Source organism: Macrobrachium nipponense, chromosome 31, assembly GCF_015104395.2.
Source record: "Macrobrachium nipponense isolate FS-2020 chromosome 31, ASM1510439v2, whole genome shotgun sequence".
Lineage (NCBI taxonomy): Eukaryota > Metazoa > Arthropoda > Malacostraca > Decapoda > Palaemonidae > Macrobrachium > Macrobrachium nipponense.
Window position 1 is genome coordinate 62,265,656 of NC_061093.1, and position 22,500 is coordinate 62,288,155.

Sequence of the window (22,500 nt, forward strand, 5' to 3'; positions counted from 1 at the left end):
TAGGTTAGGTCATTTCTGGCTACATAAGAAACGATACTGACGTTATCTGGGTACCAAACATTATCAAAATGACAGGCACCTTCTTATGCTTTCAGGTTCTTATTCAGTCTTTGATGCCTTAATGTATAGGGCCATTTTACATTGTCGTTATTATAATAATTGCATATTACTATAAATTGTACAATTTCATTTATCAAAATCTGAATGTGGGAGTGAACATTATCTTGCTTTTTAAGGACAAAATAGTTTGTTGTTAAAAAAATGCTTTCCTTTCCTAAATTTAAGTTCTACGACGGGAGGAACACGCCCGAAACAGCTCCCTCCCTCGGCACCTTCTGCGGAAATCAGCCGCCTGATAGTCGCGTCGTGTCTACCGGAAATGTCGTCACGGTGCGGTTCAGCACGTCGAATTTCTTCAGAGGTTCCCGTTTTCGGCTCACCTACGTCGCCGCTGACGAAGGCGGGGGTTCAGGCGTCACTCAGACTGGTAGGAGATCAGTAATTAAAGACAGTTCAGTATCTATAGGGAAATCCAGTTATTATTATTATATAGATTATTATAAATGCCCAATTCCATTCATTTATTGAGCAAGCTTCCACATGAAAAGTTCGTAAGCTAGGGATGATGATTTATTACTAACAGTAGGCCTAAGACGAAACCTTGCATTTCACTCCACCCAAAAGGAAGCAACAACTGCACGTATCAAGTGCGCCTGAATGGATCCCACGTCTTCCGCAACCCGGGGCACCCTGGTTATGCCAACAACCTCGACTGCGAGTGGATCATAGAGGCTGATCCCCACAACAGCATTTCCATTTTCGTGAGCTACGAGCTGGAAGAATCATTACCGTGTTATTACGATCGTCTCTTGATCTACGATGGTAAGTAAACTGTATGAACTTCTCTTAGATTTCTGTAAAAGAGAACTTTTGAGGTGGATTTGTCTGTCTTCCGCACTTCCTCTGTCCGCCCTCAGATCTTAATTAAAAAACTTCTGAGGCTAGAGGGATGCGAATTGGTATGTTGAGCATCCACCCTCCAAGCATCAAACATACCATATGGCTGTCCTCTCTCTATCCTCGGTAGTTTATATTTTATTTAAGGTTAAAGTAAGCAGTGTTTTATTTAGCATTTACAGTGACTTTCCTTTATGTAGTATTTACAGTGACCTTCAAGTATTTTGGCAGGCCTCGAAGGCACCCAGAACTGGAATCTGACTCGCAAGCTGTGTCGACGAGATCAACTATTTCAGCGTCACTTCGTCTCCTCAGGGAGGTTCCTCAGAGTAAGGTTCGTCACCGACAGTAGCTATGCAAGGACGGGTTTCACTGCGATAGTCAACGAAGGTGCGAATGCTTACTAGTACTGATCTCTAATCGTAACTTTAATTCGGCATATTCTGTTATCTAATTCAATATTTTTATTAGGTTGCAAACCAGGGATTTCACAAAACCCCTGAAATTTTCACGGATTTCGGGTAATCAAAATTCACTGTGAAGCAGCGATTTATTTACAGTTTCTTTGTTTAGTATTAGCCCATCAGGGATCAAATGTCCGTAAGTGAATTGTTGATTTCCCAAATTCCCTGAAAATTCCTTGTATTTTGTGAAATCCCCGTTTTCTCTTATTATAACACAAACACACCTCTATATCTATAAGTATAATTAGGTAGGAGACCCTCTGTCAAACAGCGGTATTAATCTTGTAAAGGTTCTTCTCTATTTTTCTTATAATGGCCTTTTTGTTGTTACTTAAACAGGTAACACACCTATAGTGGGCATTCATAATGCAGGGGCAAACTTCAGTATTTATTTTTCAATGGTAAATGAAATGGGATGTGTGAAGCCCGTAGAGTGTTGTACTATGATGTCAAGGAAATGATAAGCTTATGAGTCAAAGAATTGGTCAAACTGAATTGTGCCGTGATATTTCACCCGGCACTTCCAGACACCGTCTTAGGTGGAGGATATTCAATGACCTTTCAAGATGGCCAAGCCGATATGACTTAATTTTAACTATATATCGCCGCTGCGCCAGATGACACAGACAAAACTCGGTCTCGATCATTCTGAAATTAAAATCATTCATTTCACAACAGTTTGTGGTGGGTATCTCCACGGCCCTGAAGGGCAGATTTCAACTCCCAGATACCCAGAAAACTACCCCAATCACGTGAACTGCGACTGGATTATCAAAGTAGGCATCGGGAGGACCATCAAGTTAGAATTTGACGATTTCAAAGTGATGAACACAACACCTGCTTGCGGTGGTGACTACCTCTTGGTAAGTGCAAGATCTTGGGTAAGTTATTTTCATGAAAATACCTTTCTCTTTCTCCACAAATTAGCTTCCAGTTTGGAGATTGAATTCCTTAATACTAAAAATGTGGATTTAACTTCTGACCGTTGTAAAAAAAATTCAATAATCAATTTTTAGTCTCGGCAAAATGGGAATTCAGTTTTAACCTTAGTAGGAAAAACGAGAAAGTTTTTGGTTGTTTATTTATGGAAGCTTTCAGAATAAAACTGTCAAACGAAACGCAGTTTTGTCGGTGACATTATCAATAATGTTTCCCAAATGTAAAGCCTAAACTACTTTCATAGCGACAACTTTACAGGGTTTCTTTTCGACGTACTGTTGTCATTGGAATAACACCTCTTGATCTGCTGACAGGTGCGGAACGGAGAAAGCCTTTCGTCCCCTTACCTCGGAATCGGAAAGTTCTGTGGGACCTCGATTCCCCAAATCCCCGAGAGCTCCTCGAACGCAATTCGTCTACATTTTGTCTCTGATGCCAGCATTAATGAAAAAGTAAGACTTGTGTGAACAAAAATTATTATTCCTTTATCTATATATATATATATATATATATATATATATATATATATATATATATAGTGTATAAATATTACTTCCATCATCATCTTCACCTCAGGGATTTAAAGTTCGATTCTACGAGGAAGCAGCCTCATGTGGCGGTCTTCATCATATAACAACAGACCTTCCCAAACTGACCTTCATTTCTCCCAATTACCCAAATCCGCCTAATCCTCACACCGAGTGTTCCTGGACGATCATGGGACCAGCGGGGAAATCGATTGCTTTCAATATTATCGAAATGGACATACTAACTTATAGGTAAGTTAGTCAATTTGAAGGATGCTTTCTAATTTTGTAAATTTCTTTGTAAACATTAACCGTTTATCACTCATTCATGGTTTTCATTGCATATCATATACTTGATATTTTCCTTTCATATACTTTATATTTATCTTTCATATACTTGATATTTCCCTTTCATAAACTTTATCAATTGTGAGATTAACTTTATTGCAAAAAGTGCCAATAAATATCTTTTAATAAGTGAAGGTACTTAACGCTATTTTTATTGTACCTTTGGAATTCAATTTGACCAAAGTTCCAGCAATAAATATTTGTCTAGTAAATAGGATCTCCATCTCAAAATATCTGGCATGTCAACAGAAATTGTTTCCAGCAAAAATAAATAAATAAATAAATAGATAAGTAAATAGTAATAATAATAATAATAATAATAATAATAATAATAATAATAATAATAATAATAATAATAATAATAATTCCAGTGACAACTGCGACCAAGCATTCGTCGAAGTGCGCGACGGCGGGACCGTTCTGTCCCCATTGCTGACCAGAGCTTGTGGGAACACCCCGCCCAGTACCCAACATAGCACCGGGAACGCCCTTTTCATCCGATACTTCAATGACATCACGGATCCACACTCTGGCTTCAAGGCTGAAGTTACTATTGGTAAGTTATCCTGTTTTTCTTAGTTGTTGAAAACCTGCTTTTAGGAATTCATAGTAGAGTAGGAAAGAAACTACAAAGTATATCCAGTTCTCTTACAACAGCAAGTTATTCCCGGTAACTCTGCAAATTTGAGCAATAGATTCTAATTTAAGCCAGCATCGTACCTTCTTGGCTTCTTCCACATGAATGTATGTGCATTTGCCCATTCGATATCAAATTAATTATATTGCGTTGCTCCCTATTAACAGATACCTGTGGAGGAACGTACAGTGCTGACGAGACAGGTATCATCACTTCTCCGAACTACCCGGCCCCATACTCAGCGGACGTGAATTGCACCTGGAGAATCGTCGCTCCAGTCGGCCATTACCTGAGTCTCTCCTTCCTTGACGTCGATATTGACAACGCTGGCGATAACTGTTCCGAGCCCGAGGGAAGAGTTGTAGTCAGGGAGAAAAATGCCACTGGTGAGTTTCATGTGAAAACTTTGGCACCTAGGTCTGACTGCAGAGGGACGCATGTCTGAATCTGTGGATGGACACGGGCTCTTCTGTAAATCCAGACGATGCGATTTTTCGTTCGATTTTCGGCATGCCTTTGACGCATTCGACAGCGCACATAGCGCATGCGTTTATTCTCGGAAATCAATGAGGTATACGAGAATGCAAGGCTTCCTACCGGTGGTGGGTGTCATGTGGGTTTTTTTGTGCAATTTTTTTCTTCCTTAAAAGCTATTGTGGGCTGTCAGAAGGTTGCGTTACGTTCCTGATTTGTCTTTCAACTTTCGTATTGGATTTCAATCCAAAAGGCTGTGCTTAGGGCAGGTAAACAACCCATCGTCTGGACTTGCCTTAAGAGTGTGATACGAGTTCGAGAGTTTATGAATGAATATTGCCAGAATGGACCTTAAGAGAGTGATACGTGTTTGAGAGTGTATGAATGTATGGAAGAATGATACTGGTTAGATGCCAGAGGGGGATACTGGTTTGAGAATGGAGAGGGAGGAGCTGGGGTCACAGCAAAGTGATACAGGTCCTATTCTACTGATTCCAGTAGGAGATGCTGATTTGGGATACTGGTCTGACTCCTGATGGGTACTGGGAAAAAGACTTCAGATGGGGATACTAGTTTGAGAGTGCAATGAGGGTTACAGTACAGAGATGGATACTGGTGTGATTTTACTTGTGGCAAAGCTAGTCCGGAACTGCAAAGAGAAAGACAGGTATATCCTCTTATGGTTTTGATAAAGGTGCGCTTATACATAGTTGCGCGGTGTCTGAAAACCCAGAGAATTAACGATCAGAGAAAGCACAAGGTGAGTTAGGTTTGACTGCACAGCGGGATACCAAGCCATTTGTTGAGAAGATAAAAGTGCATTGAGAGATACTTATCTCACAACGGTGACAATTATATTGACTATTTATAGCAACCAGTGCATTGTTTGACCCCTTTTTCTCTCTCATGATTATTGAAGGTGATGTCCTTGGTATGGTGTGTGGTAGCGGAGTCGAAGTGCCACCCATCGAGACTGGTTCCAACATTGCTTACGTCACTTTCCGCGGGGCACATAATCCCTTCCGTCACAACGGATTCCGCTTCATGTTCAACAAGAGCTTTGAAGGTGAGAGTTTTTACGGTTATAACTTTTCAGATCAAGCTCACGTTCTGTAAGGTTATTGAAGGTGAGTTTTTATAGTCATGCCAGCTGAAATCAATCAAATTTTTGAGAGGCGTTCAAGGCGAGTCTCTTTGTTCTACAGTCGCAAGAGCTTAAGTTAGGTTCGGGTTCAAAATTAGAAAAGGCTCACGTTCAAAGAGGCTACTAAATGTAAGATATTCACGGTAATGGGAGCTTAATTCAGGCTCATATTCAAGTCATATGGGGAAATATGAGAAGAAGAGCAGCCATGAGAAGGGCGGAAATAAGATTTGAATAATGATAATAATAAAAAAAAATATCGAAATTCATTCTCCCGTCTCTGACCCACGGTCACCATCCAATAATATAATGTTTAAGAAAGTTTATCCGGTTGTCTTTTTTAAAAGATGTTCTTAATAGTGATAAATATTTTAGCTAACAATACCATTTTGTGGGTCACCATTCAACAATATAATGTTTGAGAAAGTTTATCCGGTTGTCTTTTTTAAAAGATGTTCTTAATAGTGATAAATATTTTAGCTAACAATACCATTTTGTGGGTCACCATTCAACAATATAATGTTTGAGAAAGTTTATCCGGTTGTCTTTTTTAAAAGATGTTCACAATAATGATAAATATTTTAGTTAACAATACTATTTTACACTTCTTTTTAAGAGAGCTATATATCCCGACGATACGAGAGGTGACTTATTTATTGATCCTCTTATTGATTAATTCTAGAATGCGGAGGAGAGCTGGTTGGCCCAACGGGGGAATTCGCTTCTCCGGGGTATCCTCATGGCTACGGGCATCGAAGGTACTGCGTGTGGAACATCAAGGTTCCTGAAGGACGAAGAGTGCGACTGGACTTCGTAGACTTCGACCTCCCGCGTACAGATGTGAACTTTGGAGGATACGTATTTTCCTTGTGTTCTGCATATGCTGAAGTAAGTGGGATTATTTTTTTTTTGTACGTGTATTTTTCCAAGTTTTCTGTAAAAGGAAGCTGGTAAGATGGCTTTGTATGTCCGTTTTTTTTTTCAAGTTTTCTGTAAAAGGAAACTGGTTAGGGGGCTTTGTCTGTCCGTCTGCACTTTTTCTGTTCGCACTTTTTCTGTTCGCCCTCATATCTTCAAGACTACTGTGGCTAGAGGGCTGCAAATTGGTATGTTGATCATCCAACCTCCAGTCATGAAAAAGGAAAATGCAGCCCCCTAGCCTAAGTAGTTTTTATTTTCAACATTAAAGTTGGCCATAATCGTGCGTCTGGCAACAGTATAGTACAGGCCACCACCAGGCCGTGTGGCTGTGGCTAAAATTTCATGGGCCGTATCTCACACTGCATTAGAACTTCAATGGAAAGGGGGAGTTAGGCTGGGGGAGCCGGGTGGTTGGGCGGGGGGAAGTAGTTTAGTGAAAAAAAAAAAAAAAAATTTAGTGGTATGATTTCAGCTTTCAAGTTGATATGCTTTTATAATAGTATAGGATTTGTAGATACTTGCATCAATGCTGATATAACACATTTAAGATTCAGTCTTTTTATCAATTTAAATCTTTGAATATTTTCAGGTGAGAAATGGACCACTTCGAGGACCGCGGATGGTAGGCGGCTTCTTTTGTGGCCCTGACGTAAGTACCTGATTTCATTCACCAACGATCCTTGAAAAACACTTGAAGGTCACTTTCAGACAAAGACTATTTGGCCATCATGTTCAAAAACTTCCTAGATCTTGAGAATGCTTTAGATATCTGTCCCTGTTGAAAGGAATGTACATGTAAACCCAAATACACATCCACTTAAGAATAGCAAAGACAAAACAATAAAAAATCTGAAAATAATTAACACAAAGGAGAAATTAATTTTAAAGTTGTAACTGTTCGTATGAGAGAGAGAGAGAGAGAGAGAGAGAGAGAGAGAGAGAGAGAGAGAGAGTATCTAGTCTTGTATTTGGCTCAGAAATCTTCATCAAATCTTCATTAATATTTTCAGGCAGGAGGAAGGAGCTTCAATTCGAGCATGAATGAAATGACTGTGAGGTTTGGGTCGAGGAGGGCCAACCCAGGACGAGGGTTCAGAGCCCGATGGTCTTCCGATGAACCGTCAGGTAAGCGAATTGCCCGACTGCAGAAATGAATGCAAGATAGATTAAGAGCGCCTCAGTGGCGTGATCGGTTTGGGCTTGGCCTCCCACCTCGGTGGCAGCGAGTTCAATTCTCGGGCATTCCATTGAGGGGTCAGAGATGTGTATTTCTGGTGATAATCACATCAAGCCATCTACTATTCACCTTTGCGCCTCAGTGGCGTGGTCGGTATGGTGTTGGCCTACCACCTCGGTGGCCGCGAGTTCAATTCTCGGGCATTTCATTGATGGGTCAGAGATGTGTATTTCTGGTGATAATCACATCAACCCATCTACTATTCACCTTTGCGCCTCAGTGGTGTGGTCGGTATGGTGTTGGCCTCCCACCTCGGTGGCCGCGAGTTCAATTCTCGGGCATTTCATTGATGGGTCAGATTTGTGTATTTCTGGTGATAGAAGTTCACTCTCGACGTGGTTCGGAAGTCACCTAAAGCTGAATAACCACTGGTTCCATGCAATGTAAAAACGCCATACAGACAGACAAACAAACTAGCTATTCACGTTTTCTACCCATTCCAGAGTGTGGCGGCCTCCTACCCTCCACGTCAGGACGGATCTCTTCCCCAGGAGCTGAATCTGGAGGATATAACCACAGTCTCTACTGTATCTGGAAGGTCAACAACCCCAACCCTGCCAACTCTTCATTTTTCGTTCAAATCGATGACCTCCACATTGAAAGGAGGTGTTGGGATTTCATCATGGTGCAAGGAGGTAATGTTGGTCTACTCTGCCCCACGAGGCCTATAGGGTTCTCGTGCTAGTGGAAACTTGGGTATAGTTTGGGTGCTTGATTCGGGCTCTTGGTTCTTAAACAGTGTGTGTGTGTGTGTGTGTGTGCATGTGTGTGTGTGTAGAATGAGTCATCAATCATTATATTATCAAGGAAAAATATTAATAGAGATGCAGGAGAAAATCACTGTAATTAATATTATATACTTTCCAACATTATACTTCAGTACCTCTTAAATAAGTAATAAGCCTCTGAAGGATAAGTTCAGGCTTCTTGTCTCTGGAATAATATTAATAATAGTAATAAATAATAATAATAATAATAAATTCATATGCATTTATGTGAATGTATATAAATTGATTGTTATGTTTTCCCTTATTTTAGTTACTGCTGAGTCAGAGGTCGTTGATATACAAAAGGTCTGCAACGATTACTCGAGGGAGACCATAGTTGTGCCTTATCCTACTCTACAGATATCCTTTATTGTAAGTAAAAGGAGTTGCCTCAGACGCTGATAATTCTAATTATTTTGTAAGTACGACAATTATTTTGCAAATACAATTATTTTGTAAATACGATGCACATTGCTGCACGTTTTATTGTTTTGCTAGGACAATGATGATGATTCTAAAAGTAAATGAACATCTCTTTTCTTCAAGTTCGTGAATCGAAAATACATAATGGAAATTGATGTTCATGCTGTGGAAATACTCTATCAATCCCATTAGTTAAATGCGCTTTGTTGCATCATCAAACCTTCCTAAGAAAGTTAACTGCTACAAGTACAATCACTGCTTTTCTGATTGTCGCTTCATGAATTTCATATTACACTAAAAATATACATAAAACTTAACTTTACCAGTACAATATCATAAGAATAGTTAATTTCGAAGCAGAAATGACAGGACTATGAATAGTCTCCCATTACCTTGAGTCTAAAGTAAAATCCTATTGTTATACCCTTTTGTGTTGCTAATAACTTTGATCCTCGTATAGGGAACTGCTAACACTATGCTTCGTTCTACACACTGGAGAGGCTCTTTTTACATTAAAGGTTCCCTCAAAATCCTTAACTCTTCATCCTATCTCTCTTGAAGTCTACCCTACTCCATTTCGGCCAAACCCTAGGATAGCTTGGAACTGAGAGTGGCAAAAGCTATTATTTCATATTTGATATCATCACTCTCTTGTGATCTTATTGCTAATAGACTGTAGAACAATTCTGGGCTTACCTGAAAGAATAATTCTGGGGTTACCCGAAAGAATAACAAGCTGTTTTATAACTTCCATTTTTCAAAGATATTGTCATATGTAAATAAATTTTATTGTTAAAACATGTACGTCACGAGTATAAAAGGCTCATTAAAACACACTTGTTTAAAATGGCCGATTAAAACACACTTGTTTAAAGCTAAGGACTACATTTCGTCGGATTCGCTTCCACCCTTGTCAAGTGAGTCCCCCGAAATATATAGTCCTTCGCTTTAAACCAGTGTTTTAATGGGCCTTTTATATTGTTATATATTGTAAAATCATTTCTGTGTTTATTAAAGCTGAAGAGGCCAACTAATTAAGTTGGTGAAAGCTTCCTGTATATAGCAATATTAATACATACTATACCATGTTTTTTTTCATCTGTCCATCCGCCTGTGGTGTTTGCGCATGGTAACACTGCGTCCCGGGCTTTAAATAATATCCTATTCCGAATATTAACGGTGTAATTCGCATACAGTAAATTATTAAAACACTTTTCAGTTGCAAATGTATACCCAGAATTCCTTTTATTTACCTAAAATTTACACATAGAGTAACTATTTAAAGCCCGGGATGCAGTGTTACCATGCGCGACCACCATAGACGGATGGACAGATGAAAAAAACAGAAAAAAACAGAGTATAGTGCGGACTTTATTTGACTAATATTTGTTCCCTATTCTCAGACTGACTCTAGCGTCAATCAAACCGGATGGAACCTTACCTACGGACTTAGTCTCTGCGGAGGGGTCCTGCGAGGTCCCCAAGACATCATGCACTCGCCCAACTACCCGAGAAACTACCCAGATAACACGCACTGCTCTTGGGTGCTGAATTACGAAGAGGGATCCCAGATTGACGTAAGAGGAAAATTATTATTATTATTGAGTAATAAAAATCCACTATTATATAGTAAACTAAGTTAATATATAAAAATAAAAGCAGAGATTTTTTTAACGTTAACACTGATGAGGACACCGTTTAGGTGTTCAAAACTTTGCTTGTTTATTTACATAGTAAGATAGTTTACTATATGATTGTAGATTTTTATTACACATATTTTTTTTCACGAGATTATGGATTTCCTAGCATTATTATTATTATTAATTATTATTATTATTATATTATTATTATTATTATTATTGATTTATTATTTATTTATTTATTTATTTATTGATTATTTTTTTTTGGGTCTATCAGTCTTCCAATTCGACCGGGTGGTATTTATAGTGTGGGCTTCCGGGTTGCATCCTGCCTCCTTAGGAGTCCATCACTTTTTTTACTATGTGCGCCGTTTCTAGGATCACACACTTCTGCATGAGTCCTGGAGCTACTTAAGCCTCTAGTTTTTCCAGATTCCTTTTCAAGGATCTTGGGATCGTGCGTAGTGTTTCTATGATTATGGGTACAATTTCCACTGGCATATCCCATATCCTTCTTATTTCTTTTATTTTCATGGTCTTGATTAACTTTACCCATTTTTTTCCCTTTTCTTTCTCTTTAACTATGGTGTCCCATGGTATTGCGACATCAATGAGTGATACTTTCTTCTTGATTTTGTCAATCAACGTCGCGTCTGGTCTATTTGCACGTGTCACCCTATCTGTTCTGATACCATAGTCCCAGAGGATCTTTGCCTGATCGTTTTCTATCACTCCTTCAGGTTGGTGCTCGTACCACTTATTACTGCAAGGTAGCTGGTGTTTCTTGCACAGGCTCCAGTGGAGGGCTTTTGCTCTTTTTGTACTGGTTCTGTGCAAGTGCCGGACATTCGCTTGGTATGTGGTTTATGGTTTCATTTTTCGTATTGCACTTCCTGCATATGGGAGAGAAGTTATTTCCATCTATCGTTCTTTGAACATATCTGGTTCTTAGGGCCTGATCTTGTGTCGCTGTTATCATTCCTTCAGTTTCCTTCTTGAGCTCTCCCCTAAGTAGCCATTGCCACGTGTCATCGCTGGCTAGTTCTTTAGTCTGTCTCATGTATTGTCTGTGCATTGGTTTGTTGTGTCATTCTTCTGTTCTGCTTGTCATTCTCCTGTCTCTGTATATTTGTGGGTCTTCGTCTACTTTTATCAGTCCTTCTTCCCATGCACTCTTGAGCCACTCGTCTTCACTGGTTTTCATATATTGCCCCAGTGCTCTGTTCTCGATGTTGACGCAGTCCTCTATGCTTAGTAGTCCTCTCCCTCCTTCCTTTCGTGTTATGTATACTAGTCTGTCCTTATTTGCTCTAGGGTGTAGTGCTTTGTGTATTGTCATATGTTTCCTCGTTTTCTGGTCAATGCTGCGAAGTTCTGCCTTCGTCCATTCCACTATTCCTGCGCTGTATCTGATTACTGGCACTGCCCATGTGTTTATTGCGCTGTATCTGATTACTGGCACTGCCCATGTGTTTATGGTTTTTATCATATTTCCGGCGTTGAGTTTTGACTTGAGTATCGCCTTGAGTCTCTGCATATATTCTTTCCTGATCGTCTTGATGTTTTATATCCCCTCCTTCCATTATTTCCAGGTATTTGTATCCCGTCTCATCTATGTGTTTGATGTTGTTCCCATCTGGTAGCTTTATCCCTTCAGTCCTTGTTACTTTGCCCTTTTGTATGTTGACTAAGGCACATTTTCTATTCCAAACTCCATCCTGATGTCCCCAGATACAATCCTTAAAGTCTGGATTAGGGTATCTTTTCCTTGATGCTCTTACCATACAGCTTGATGTCGTCCATGAACATCAGATGGTTAATTCTGTTGCCTTCTTCTTCTTCTTCTTCTTATTATTATTATTAAGAGAAACCAATATTAAAATCAGTCGCAGTTAGTCAGTTATGATTTAAAGTGAACAAGCTTCAATGTTTTCTGAATGCTTTGATAATGTTTTTATTCAACAAAAATGAGAAGTGTGGTTGATTCATCCCTGCACATATGCCAGGCTGTAGTACATCGTTGAGAACATCCTTGCTGACTAATCCCAAGTGATCATGACTGTTAGTGTTTTGATAAATAAATTAAGGCTGTGTGTGTATGTCTTTTGAATTTAATGTCTTTTTCCAGTTTGAATTCACCGATTTCAAGTTGGAGAACTCGATTCACCACGATTACGTAGCTCTTCACAATGGGCCAAGGCTTACGTCACCCGTCATTGGCCGGTATACGGGCACTAAACAGGCAGGGCATGTTGCCCGGTCCATGACCAATGCCCTGATGCTCCAGTTCCATTCAGATGGTTCTGGCAATGACAGGGGTTTCCAAGCTAGGTCGTCAATCCATGAAAGAGGTAAAGTTACTCTTATCAAGGATTATTTTGATCAAGATTGCACCTTTTAGCGCACTATATATTGTTTTTATGTGATTTGTACATAAAGACACGTGCAAACGCATATTCACACACGTATGCAAATATATGTATATGTATATGTATATGTATAAGTATATCTATATATAAGATATTATATAAATAGATATATGTATATGTATATGTATATGTATTGTATAATACTATATCTATATATCTATATATCTCGATTATCTTATATATCCTTATACTCTCCTATATCTTCATCTATTTCTATATCTATCTATCTATCTATCTATCTATCTATCTATCTATCTATATATATATATATATATATATATATATATATATAATATATATATATATATATATATATATATATATATATTATAATGAAAAGTAGTATCGCCCTCAAATTTGGAAGGAACCTGATTGTTATTCACTCTTCAAACACTGTCCTTTTGCTACTTCAAATGTTCATTAAATCATTGTAGATTTTATATATGATGATGAATTTAACCATATCCACTTGTAGATATGGAATGAACGGAAATATTATCCAGCTCTGAATCTGTTCTTTCAAAAATTTTCTTATAGCCTCCATATTTCTTTTCAGAGTAATGATATATTTCTTTCTTAATGTATCCAGTTACGTTTTAGTTTGATTAGATGATATATTTATCCAAATCCTCAATAGGCTGTGGGGGAAGATACCACGGAATAACTGGGAACATTTCCAGCCCCGGGTTCCCGTCGAATTACGAGGCGAATCTGGAATGCATTTGGGAAGTCGATGTCCAGTATGGCTACCACGTCGTCTTCACATTTGTCGAACGCTTCGACCTCGAGACAGGAAACCCATGTCAGAATGACTACGTACAAGTGAGCATTTTGTTATTTTAACACCCACTCCTCCAAAAATGAAAAAGAAAACTTCATCGAGTTTTGTAGCTTATAACGTACAAATGACTGCGGTATGTGTCATCATCATCATCATCATCATCATCATCATCATCAGCCATTGCTAGTCCACTGCAGGACATAGGCCTCTGACATGCCCTTCCACTCCCTTCTGTTTATGGTCTTACTATGCCAGTCTATACCCGCAAATTTTCTTAGCTCGTCAATCCATCGTCTTCTCTTCCTTCCCCTGCTTTGTTATTCTTTTTGTCCATCTATTATCTGACATTCTCATTATATGTCCTGCCCACGTCCATTTCTTTTTCTTGCTGTATATGTACAGTATATGAGATTAAGAAAAGGTATCAAAACTATTACTCTTTTTTTTTTTCATTGCCATCCGCTGTGGTGTTTTGTATGGTACCTGCGTCCGGGCTAGATGTTACATCAGCTTACATTCAACGTTATGATGAATATCATTGAATATTTAACGTGGTAATTCGCATACAGTAAATTATTTTAAAAACCTAGTTGAAGTACACTCAGGATATTCTTTTATTACCTAAAACTTACCACATAGCGGTATTTAAAGCCCGGGACGCAGTGTTACCATAAAAACACCCACAGGCGGATGGACAGATCAGAGTATAAGTCCTCTATTATTTAATAAAATTGGTATTGTGGTACTGAATGAAATTAATTTGGAATGTGTATTTTGTATTACCAGAAGGTTGACTATTTACAAAGGAGACTTTTATAAAAAAAAAAAGCAGATTACATATAAGTGAATATTGTGGTCCTTAACAAAAGAATGTTTATTTGCAAATGAGTATTGTAGACTCTAAAGACAGAATAGGTATGGTAATTGAACATTACAGTATCCATTTAACAAAATCATGTTTACGCACGGATAAGTATTGTGATATATAACAAAAGAATAATTACTCGTTAGAAACTCTTGTGGTATTTGCCCCAAAAGAATTAATGTGTTTTATCTAATTTTCATTTATTATTTTTAGATTGTTTTATTTACCATTTTCATAATAACCTTGCTTGATTAATTACTTTCAATGGTTCCAAACAATCTGTATTTTCTTAATTTAGCATTTTTTGAGGGGAGCATACTTTTAATTTAGCTAAAACTTTTAAATATTTTCACCTTAGATATTAAAATATTTATTTTCTCAATTATTCCATGCTGAACATTTCCTAAAATAATGTTTGTTTTTCTTACATTAACTCTTACAATATTTTTGTTTACTCATTTTTAGATCCTCCAATTACACTCACACACTTATACTATAGTAGATTCACATCAACCGTGCATCTGATGTCTAGACCAGTCTCTTACGACACTCCTGATTGGCTGTTGATAAGCTAATCACAGAGCTGGAAGCTCTCAGTCTATCTCAAGAGTTCACATAGGCAGGATGTATGCTCCACCTCTCCTGAGGGATACTCTTGAAAGACTTATCCCCCAGGAGAGGTGGAACATACATCCTGCTTATGTGAACTCTCGAGAGAGACTGAGAGTTTCCAGCCCTGTGATTAGCTCATCAACAGCCAATCGGGAGCGTCGTAAGGGACTGACCTAGACATCAAATGCACGGTTGATGTGAATCTACTAGAGTCGTTGACTCTCCCAGTATAGCTTTGACTAACCAAATTCCTCTCAGTTCTTCCATGCTGGTCAGACGGAAGTCGACCACGCCGTCGAGTGGGTGGAGGACCGAAAACTCTGCGGGAAGCAGATGCCCCCCCCTGTCGTATCGACAGGACTCCGGGCAAAACTACTTTTCCACACGAATGATCAGCAACAAGGCCAAGGCTTCAAGGTAAAAAATAATTCTTGCTTACGTGTATAATTTCAAGATGTTTCACAAATGTTTTAAATATGGCACATCTGAATTTGGTAGATAAAGCATCATTTAGACCTTGTTTCGTAATGTAGCTGGGTAAGGGATAATCTTAGCCTTTCTAACAATTATTATGGGGTTTGAGTGTGATCTGAAGTGAAATTTTCGTTATTTATCTACAATTTAAGGAAATCAGGAAGAAAGTAAACCTTACCTGTTTCTAACTATACCACAAAGCCATGCATGGGCTAGCAGCCTCATCCCAAAGAACGTGATTGATGGAAAACAGTGGGCGAACACTTAACAGAGCATATATATATATATATATATATATATATATATATATATATATATATATATATATAAATATATATATATATATATATATATATATATATATATATATATATATATATATATATATATATATAATATATATATATATATATATATATATATATATATATATATATATAGTATATATATATATATATATATATATATATTATATTATATTTATATATATATATATATATAGATATATATATATATATATATATATATATATATATATATATATATATACATATACATATACACACACATATACACACAGAGAAAAATCAATACTATTTGGCATGCTTAGCTAAATTGTTTTGTTTGTTTGTATGGTGTTTTTACGTTGAATGGAACCAGTGGTTATTCAGAAACGGGACCAACGGCTTCACGTGACTTCCGAACCACGTCGAGAGTGAACTTCTATCACCAGAAATCCAAACAAACAAACGAACAAACAAAGCTTAGCTAAACTGTAAGATTGACATAAAATTCAGAAAAATTACATTCTTGAAGCAGTTTGGAATAAGTCCCGGCGAAATCTAACCTAAGCAAACGAATGAAGACGACAATGTTTCTAATCTCAGGTAACATGGAATCTGATATGTGGGAACAACTATACAAGTGACTTCGGCTACATCACGTCTCCAGGATTCCCAGGTGTCTACCCCGATAACGCCGACTGCCTCTTCAGAATTGTAACGTCGCCAGAGAACTATGTGAGAATTGAGTTCAATTCCTTCCAGTTAGAAGGTACTGTATCAATATTATTAAAATATTGGTGAAAAAGTCCACATTCATGTCCTATATGTTATATATATATATACCGGACTTCATGATTTCTTTCATAATTCTTTGAAGATGGATCTCGAGGCTTTGCAGTGATAGGCGTATGCAAAAAAGAGTAAAGAATTTGAGAAATTAAGAGGTCATTGTGGCTATTACATTTACGTATGTATCTGGTATAAATAACCAGACGCCCCGAAAACCCTTTGGGGCCACAATCTAGTAAAGGTCCTCATTTTCTTCTCATGTTTTTTTTTTTTCCAACAGGTGGATACAATTGTTATTATGACTGGGTGTTCATCACAGAGGCACGAGGGCTAAATCAGTGGAATCGCCCTCGATCTTGGGGGAAATACTGCGGCACTGAAGTTCCCGAAGCCATAACTGCCCGCGGCAGTGTGAGCATAGCTTTCGTCTCGGACTTTTCATATAGGATGAGAGGCTTCTCGCTCAACTATACTATCGAGGGTACGCAGTTATTTTAATTTTTTTCTTCTCTCATGTACAATATATTGTGCAAAAAATTATATATTTAAAACCATTTTATGTTAAATTTATTGCCCTATTTTTAGCCGATTTCTAAACGATTCTTTAAAAGACAAATCAATGTTAAAAAAAATCTTAAAAGTTTCGTATCGTTTCATTCATGGGCTGCATTCTCCTGAGAAAGTGGAACAATCTTTTGCGTTCAGTGATAACCCTTTTTTTCGAGAATTCTTATCTTTAATTATCACCAAAAAAAGGATATCGTCATTAATTTTATCCCTCTACGCATAAAAGTAAATATTTTTTTGTAGCATGCGCCACTTCGACAGAGATCTCTTTAAAAGTTCTTTAAGTATTATTTATACCTTTGCCGTTGTGGTACGCTGCATGAATACGTTTATAATTCATGTCGTTAACTGTAATTTTGCCTTAACCTAAGCCTTTTCACACATATCTATTAACATTCAGGAAGAACTATAAAACTTGATTAATGCGCATCGTATCCAAAATGTTCTTGATATATTATGAATCTGATGTAGATACAAAAACGATAACAAGTAAATAAAATAGCAACTACGCAAATGACCGGTGCTATATTTTTATTATGACCCTTTCAAGAAATTTGGCTCCAACTTTTACTTCTGATTATTTACAGCGTGTGGTGGAAATTTAACAGCACCGGGAATCATCCAGCTACCAACCAGGCCACAGTACCATAACAGCATGCATTGTGTTTGGGACATAAAGGCCCCAGAAGGGAAGGTTCCACATTTCAAGTAAGTTACACAGGGAATATCATTGATAGATTCAACAGGACCTGTTAATAACACTTCACAAGAGGACGATGAGATAGAATGCTATCGTATCCCCCATAACAAAACTGCCATTAGTAACTGCTTGAAAACTAAGTCATCGAAACTGTTATATAACATGGGAGTGACTCCTTCCTTATTGCACAGAAGACCATGAGATAGAGACATCATCGTATCCCCCATAGCAAAACTGCCATTAGTAATTGCTTGAAAATTAACAGTGATCGAAACTGTTAACTTGGGAATGACTCCTTACTTATTGCTTCTTAATTAAGAGATGCAGTACCACCTATTGATATTGGTAGGTAGTACGAATGAAAATAAACATTATCTCTCAAGCAGCCAGCTTCGCTTGACGATATGCATTGAAGGCAGAACTACCCTTTTGGATTAAAGCTTTTGTTTACTAACCGCACAAATTACCGGTGGTTCTAAGAAACCAGGTCAATGCAGGCAGAGAGATTGCTGGTGTTCAAATAACATCTATGGGATAAGCATAAGGTGATGATGGTCTTAAAATGAAGCGGACATTAATCCCAGTTGTCTTGGTTTGATTGCTGATTGGACTCGTTCAAGAAGGCTTATTTGGAGAGATCCTCTCTTAAAACAAGAGCTTAACACCTTACAAAGACGGATTAGTACCATGGAAATCCAGAAGAGCTGCCCAAAGAAAGATGTACAATGTCTGTAGCATTTGGTCATCTATTAGATGCTGACTCATCCTTGTCCTTGGTGTGATCCTTTGATATACTTCTGAACCTATAATGATAATCATAATTTTGAAATGCTCCATGTCATAAATCTAAGACACTAATTAGTAGGTCATTCAGTGAAACAGAAAGCTGAACCGCTCTAGTTTGCCATTCGTTTGCATTATAGTATAGTCTTTTGAACTACAAAGGAAGCATATTTAACAGAAAAGAAAGTCCTGGAGAATCTTTCATCAGCAAATGACCTCTTTGGGCTGCTGGACATAATTTGGCCTTTATGCTCCTAGTGCTTTGCCTTGGACGTTTCCTCTCCTTTTAGGCCTATTCTCTCTCCTCCCCGATTTGCCTTCTTTAGTTCTTATTTTTTCCTGCCCTTAGATATGCATTTCCTCTCTTTAATGATTGCTCTGTCTCTCGCCAAGGGTCTCATTTCCTTTCTTTAATGATTGCTCTGTCTCTCGCCAAGGTTTGAGACCCTCATACAGGAGGATATGCATTTCCTCTCTTTAATGATTGCTCTGTCTCTCGCCAAGGTTTGAGACCCTCGTACTGGAGACGGACTACGAATGCCTGTACGACAGCGTCAGCATCTACAATGGGTTGGTGGAGGACGACTCGAAGTTGCTCTCCCGTTTCTGCGGCAACCACACCAGCGCTCTGCCCATTCTGTCCGGGAAGGGCAGAGACACCAGGATCGTTTTCCGCAGCGATGGATCCGTGACCAGGGAAGGATTCAAGATTACCGTCCAATTCACCTACGGTAACGTCGTTTTACGTCGTCTTGAGTCTCCTACATAGCTCTCTTGTGTTGTTAGCATGTTTTTTTTATTGTTTTTTTTTCCTCAAGTTTGCTTATTCGTTTTCGTCCCATGTAAGTTTCATTAAAACAAAACTGATTGGCTGTTGATAAGCCAATCACAGGCCTGGAAACACACTCGAGAGAGACTGAGAGTTTCCAGCCCTGTGACTGGCTTATTAACAGCCAATCAGGAGCGTTGTAAGGGACGGGCCTAGACATTGATGTGAAACTACTATAGATTAGATGGTTTCAAGCTATTTCATGATTTTTGCTTCAGTCTCAGAACACATTGCTGTACTACGATGGAACAGAATTGAAGGGTTCCACAGGAAGATTTTTCTTGCATTTCTATTGTTTACAGTGAATCTCTAAGTCGGAAGAGAGACAGGAGCTTCTTAGCTTAACTGACATCGGCTGAGAATGTCGACAGTCAGCTAAAAAAAAAAGGAAGAGGTTGTCATGTGGTCCAGAACGTCACGGCCAGCTAAAAAAAAGAAAAAGTGTCGAATGACCCACGAGGGACAAATAAAGGGAATAGTTAGAACATAGATGCCCAACAGTGGAACAGTTATACTAAGGAAAATGAATTCAGGTGTATGTGTGTGTGTGTGTGGGGGGGGGGGGGGGGGGACTATGTTTTGAGTAGCATATGCGAAATGCTGTACTTTAACCACTTTCATGTAATATCGATGTATTTAAAAATTTCAGCATGCGGAGGTAACGTCAACATATCGAGTTCTGGAGCCATAGAAACCATCAGATCACTAGATGCTGATAACGATGGTAAGTACTTGTCTAGCTTTCACCAATAGGGTCATTTGCCCCAAGCTGATAGTCACTATGTAGTCGCTTGCAAAATTTCACGAGAAGGAAGAACAGACATTTAAATTACTGTAATCTTTAATAATCCCTCCTCCATGTTTTCACTAAGTAATGGCTTATTTGTGGCACCGATACTTTACAGTATATAATGATTCTGAAACCCATCTAGAGTATAGTATTGAGAGAGAGAGAGAGAGAGAGAGAGAGAGAGAGAGAGAGAGAGAGAGAGAGAGAGAGAAATCTTTGGTATTACACGTCTTATAACTCATTCACGCCTGGAGACATTTACATTAAACATGAAATATCTCGTATCTATTTATTACAATTTCATTAGATATCTTAAACGATATTCAATCCAACGTAAGCTTAAACACTATTTTAAACTACTAAATATCACTAGAATATTTCAAAAATACTTAAAAAGTACATTTGAATGAAATACCATCACTTAATCTACAAAATCTCACCAAAATATAAAAAAAAATAATACTTAAAAAGTACATTTTAATGAAATATCATCACTTGATACAGAATGGCAACACCGCCTTTGGCTTTTAAAAAGGGGAGACAGCGATTTCAGCTGGGTTTGAATGAATACCTTTAAATTCTTCCCGGCGAACGAGTGGTTTAAATCACCCGCCTCCCGTCCCTTCATTCATTCGCGCCAGTTAGCGGACACCTGCATCCCAGGGCATTTAAATCGCGCCTGGGATTCACTTTAACGAGGTTTTTGGTTGGCAGGAAATTAAGGCGCGAAGAAAAAGAGAGATCTTAGGCCGATGTGATTTCGTCATTGGTTAATAAGTAAAGTAACGTCTTTCGTATGTATTATTAAGTACATTATTGCGATTTTTTTTGGTATTAATTACATTTAAATATATATTTGCCTGGCTTACAAAAAGCATGTATAGTATTAATTGGCATTTCTGTACTTTACTTAACATGACATGGAATTGCTGCCATGCCAAGATATAATATTTTCATACATCTCCTAAGAATTCTTTTTGTCTATTTATTTATTAATTTATTTTCTCTTTTGCAGTAACTGATCTCTTATTTCTGAATTTGTCCTACGTCACCTTTGAATTCTTTTTATCTGTTTATTTATTAATTTTCTCTTTTGTGATGACTGATCTCTTCTTTCTGTATTTCGTAATACCTTCTGGTGCTGCTTTCAAATGAACACCACATTCGTATGGAAGCTTGAATAGGCCCGTGCTTTCAAATGAGTTCATGTTGCGAATAAAATAATAATAATAATAATAATAATAATAAAATAATAATAAAATAAATAATAATAATAATATTAATAAAGATACTTTATGAAAAGTAATGGATATTTAAGCAGCATTACACTTGTAGAGATTCTTCTCTATTTTCCGAATAGCGGCTTTTACCGTGCTACTTAAATAGACTAGCAGAGCGCCTATAGAGGTCAATGATCAAATACAGAGTCAAAATAGGTGTATATATTATCAAATATATACACCTATTTTGCCACTGTATTTGATCATGACCTCTATAGGCGCTCTACTAGCCTGTTTTAAGTAGCACGGAAAAAGCCGCTATTCGGAAAATAGAGAAGAATCTATAAGTGTAACGCTGCTGAAGTAGCCATTACTTTAAATAAAGTATGCTTGAGAGAGGGTCTGCTTCCTAAGTACACCAATAATAAAGATGATAATTTCAGGGAACTATGAGGCTCTTCTCAGCTGCGAATGGCTGGTGGAGGGACTTCAAGACAACGTAATTCAACTTAACTTCACAAGACTTAACCTTGAGCCCAGAGGCGAGAATGACACCGTTGCCTGTCCCTATGATTTCGTTGAAGTGAGTAATAATAATAGTCTTTCATTAGGAACTCTTTTTTTATTATAATAATATTCCATTAGGAAGTTTTTTATAATAATAATATTCCATTAGGAAGTTTTTTATGATAATAATATTCCATTAGGAAGTCTTTTTATAATAATAATATTCCATTAGGAAGTTTTTCATAATAATAATATTCCATTAGGAAGTCTTTTTATAATAATAATATTTCATTAGAAAGTCTTTGTTATAATAATAATATTACATTAGGAAGTCTTTTTATAATAATATTTCATTTATATAATAATAATAATATTCCATTAGGAGCTCTTTT

The 22,500-nt window shown here is 37.7% G+C and overlaps 1 protein-coding gene across 1 annotated transcript in view; it reads left to right on the forward strand.

The window, feature by feature from the left end:
- Positions 1-22,500, forward strand: part of LOC135207051 (cubilin-like) — a 252,388-nt gene that overhangs the window by 201,620 nt on the left and 28,268 nt on the right. The window contains 24 exon segments of the mRNA XM_064238684.1: positions 286-487; positions 685-882; positions 1,189-1,347; positions 2,100-2,284; positions 2,675-2,812; positions 2,937-3,139; positions 3,607-3,791; positions 4,040-4,258; positions 5,266-5,412; positions 6,173-6,378; positions 7,001-7,060; positions 7,422-7,536; positions 8,092-8,283; positions 8,687-8,787; positions 10,242-10,415; positions 12,607-12,829; positions 13,545-13,729; positions 15,424-15,582; positions 16,527-16,692; positions 16,993-17,193; positions 17,867-17,987; positions 19,267-19,493; positions 20,241-20,315; positions 22,045-22,184. Coding sequence (XP_064094754.1) covers positions 286-487; positions 685-882; positions 1,189-1,347; positions 2,100-2,284; positions 2,675-2,812; positions 2,937-3,139; positions 3,607-3,791; positions 4,040-4,258; positions 5,266-5,412; positions 6,173-6,378; positions 7,001-7,060; positions 7,422-7,536; positions 8,092-8,283; positions 8,687-8,787; positions 10,242-10,415; positions 12,607-12,829; positions 13,545-13,729; positions 15,424-15,582; positions 16,527-16,692; positions 16,993-17,193; positions 17,867-17,987; positions 19,267-19,493; positions 20,241-20,315; positions 22,045-22,184 — 3,981 coding nt within the window.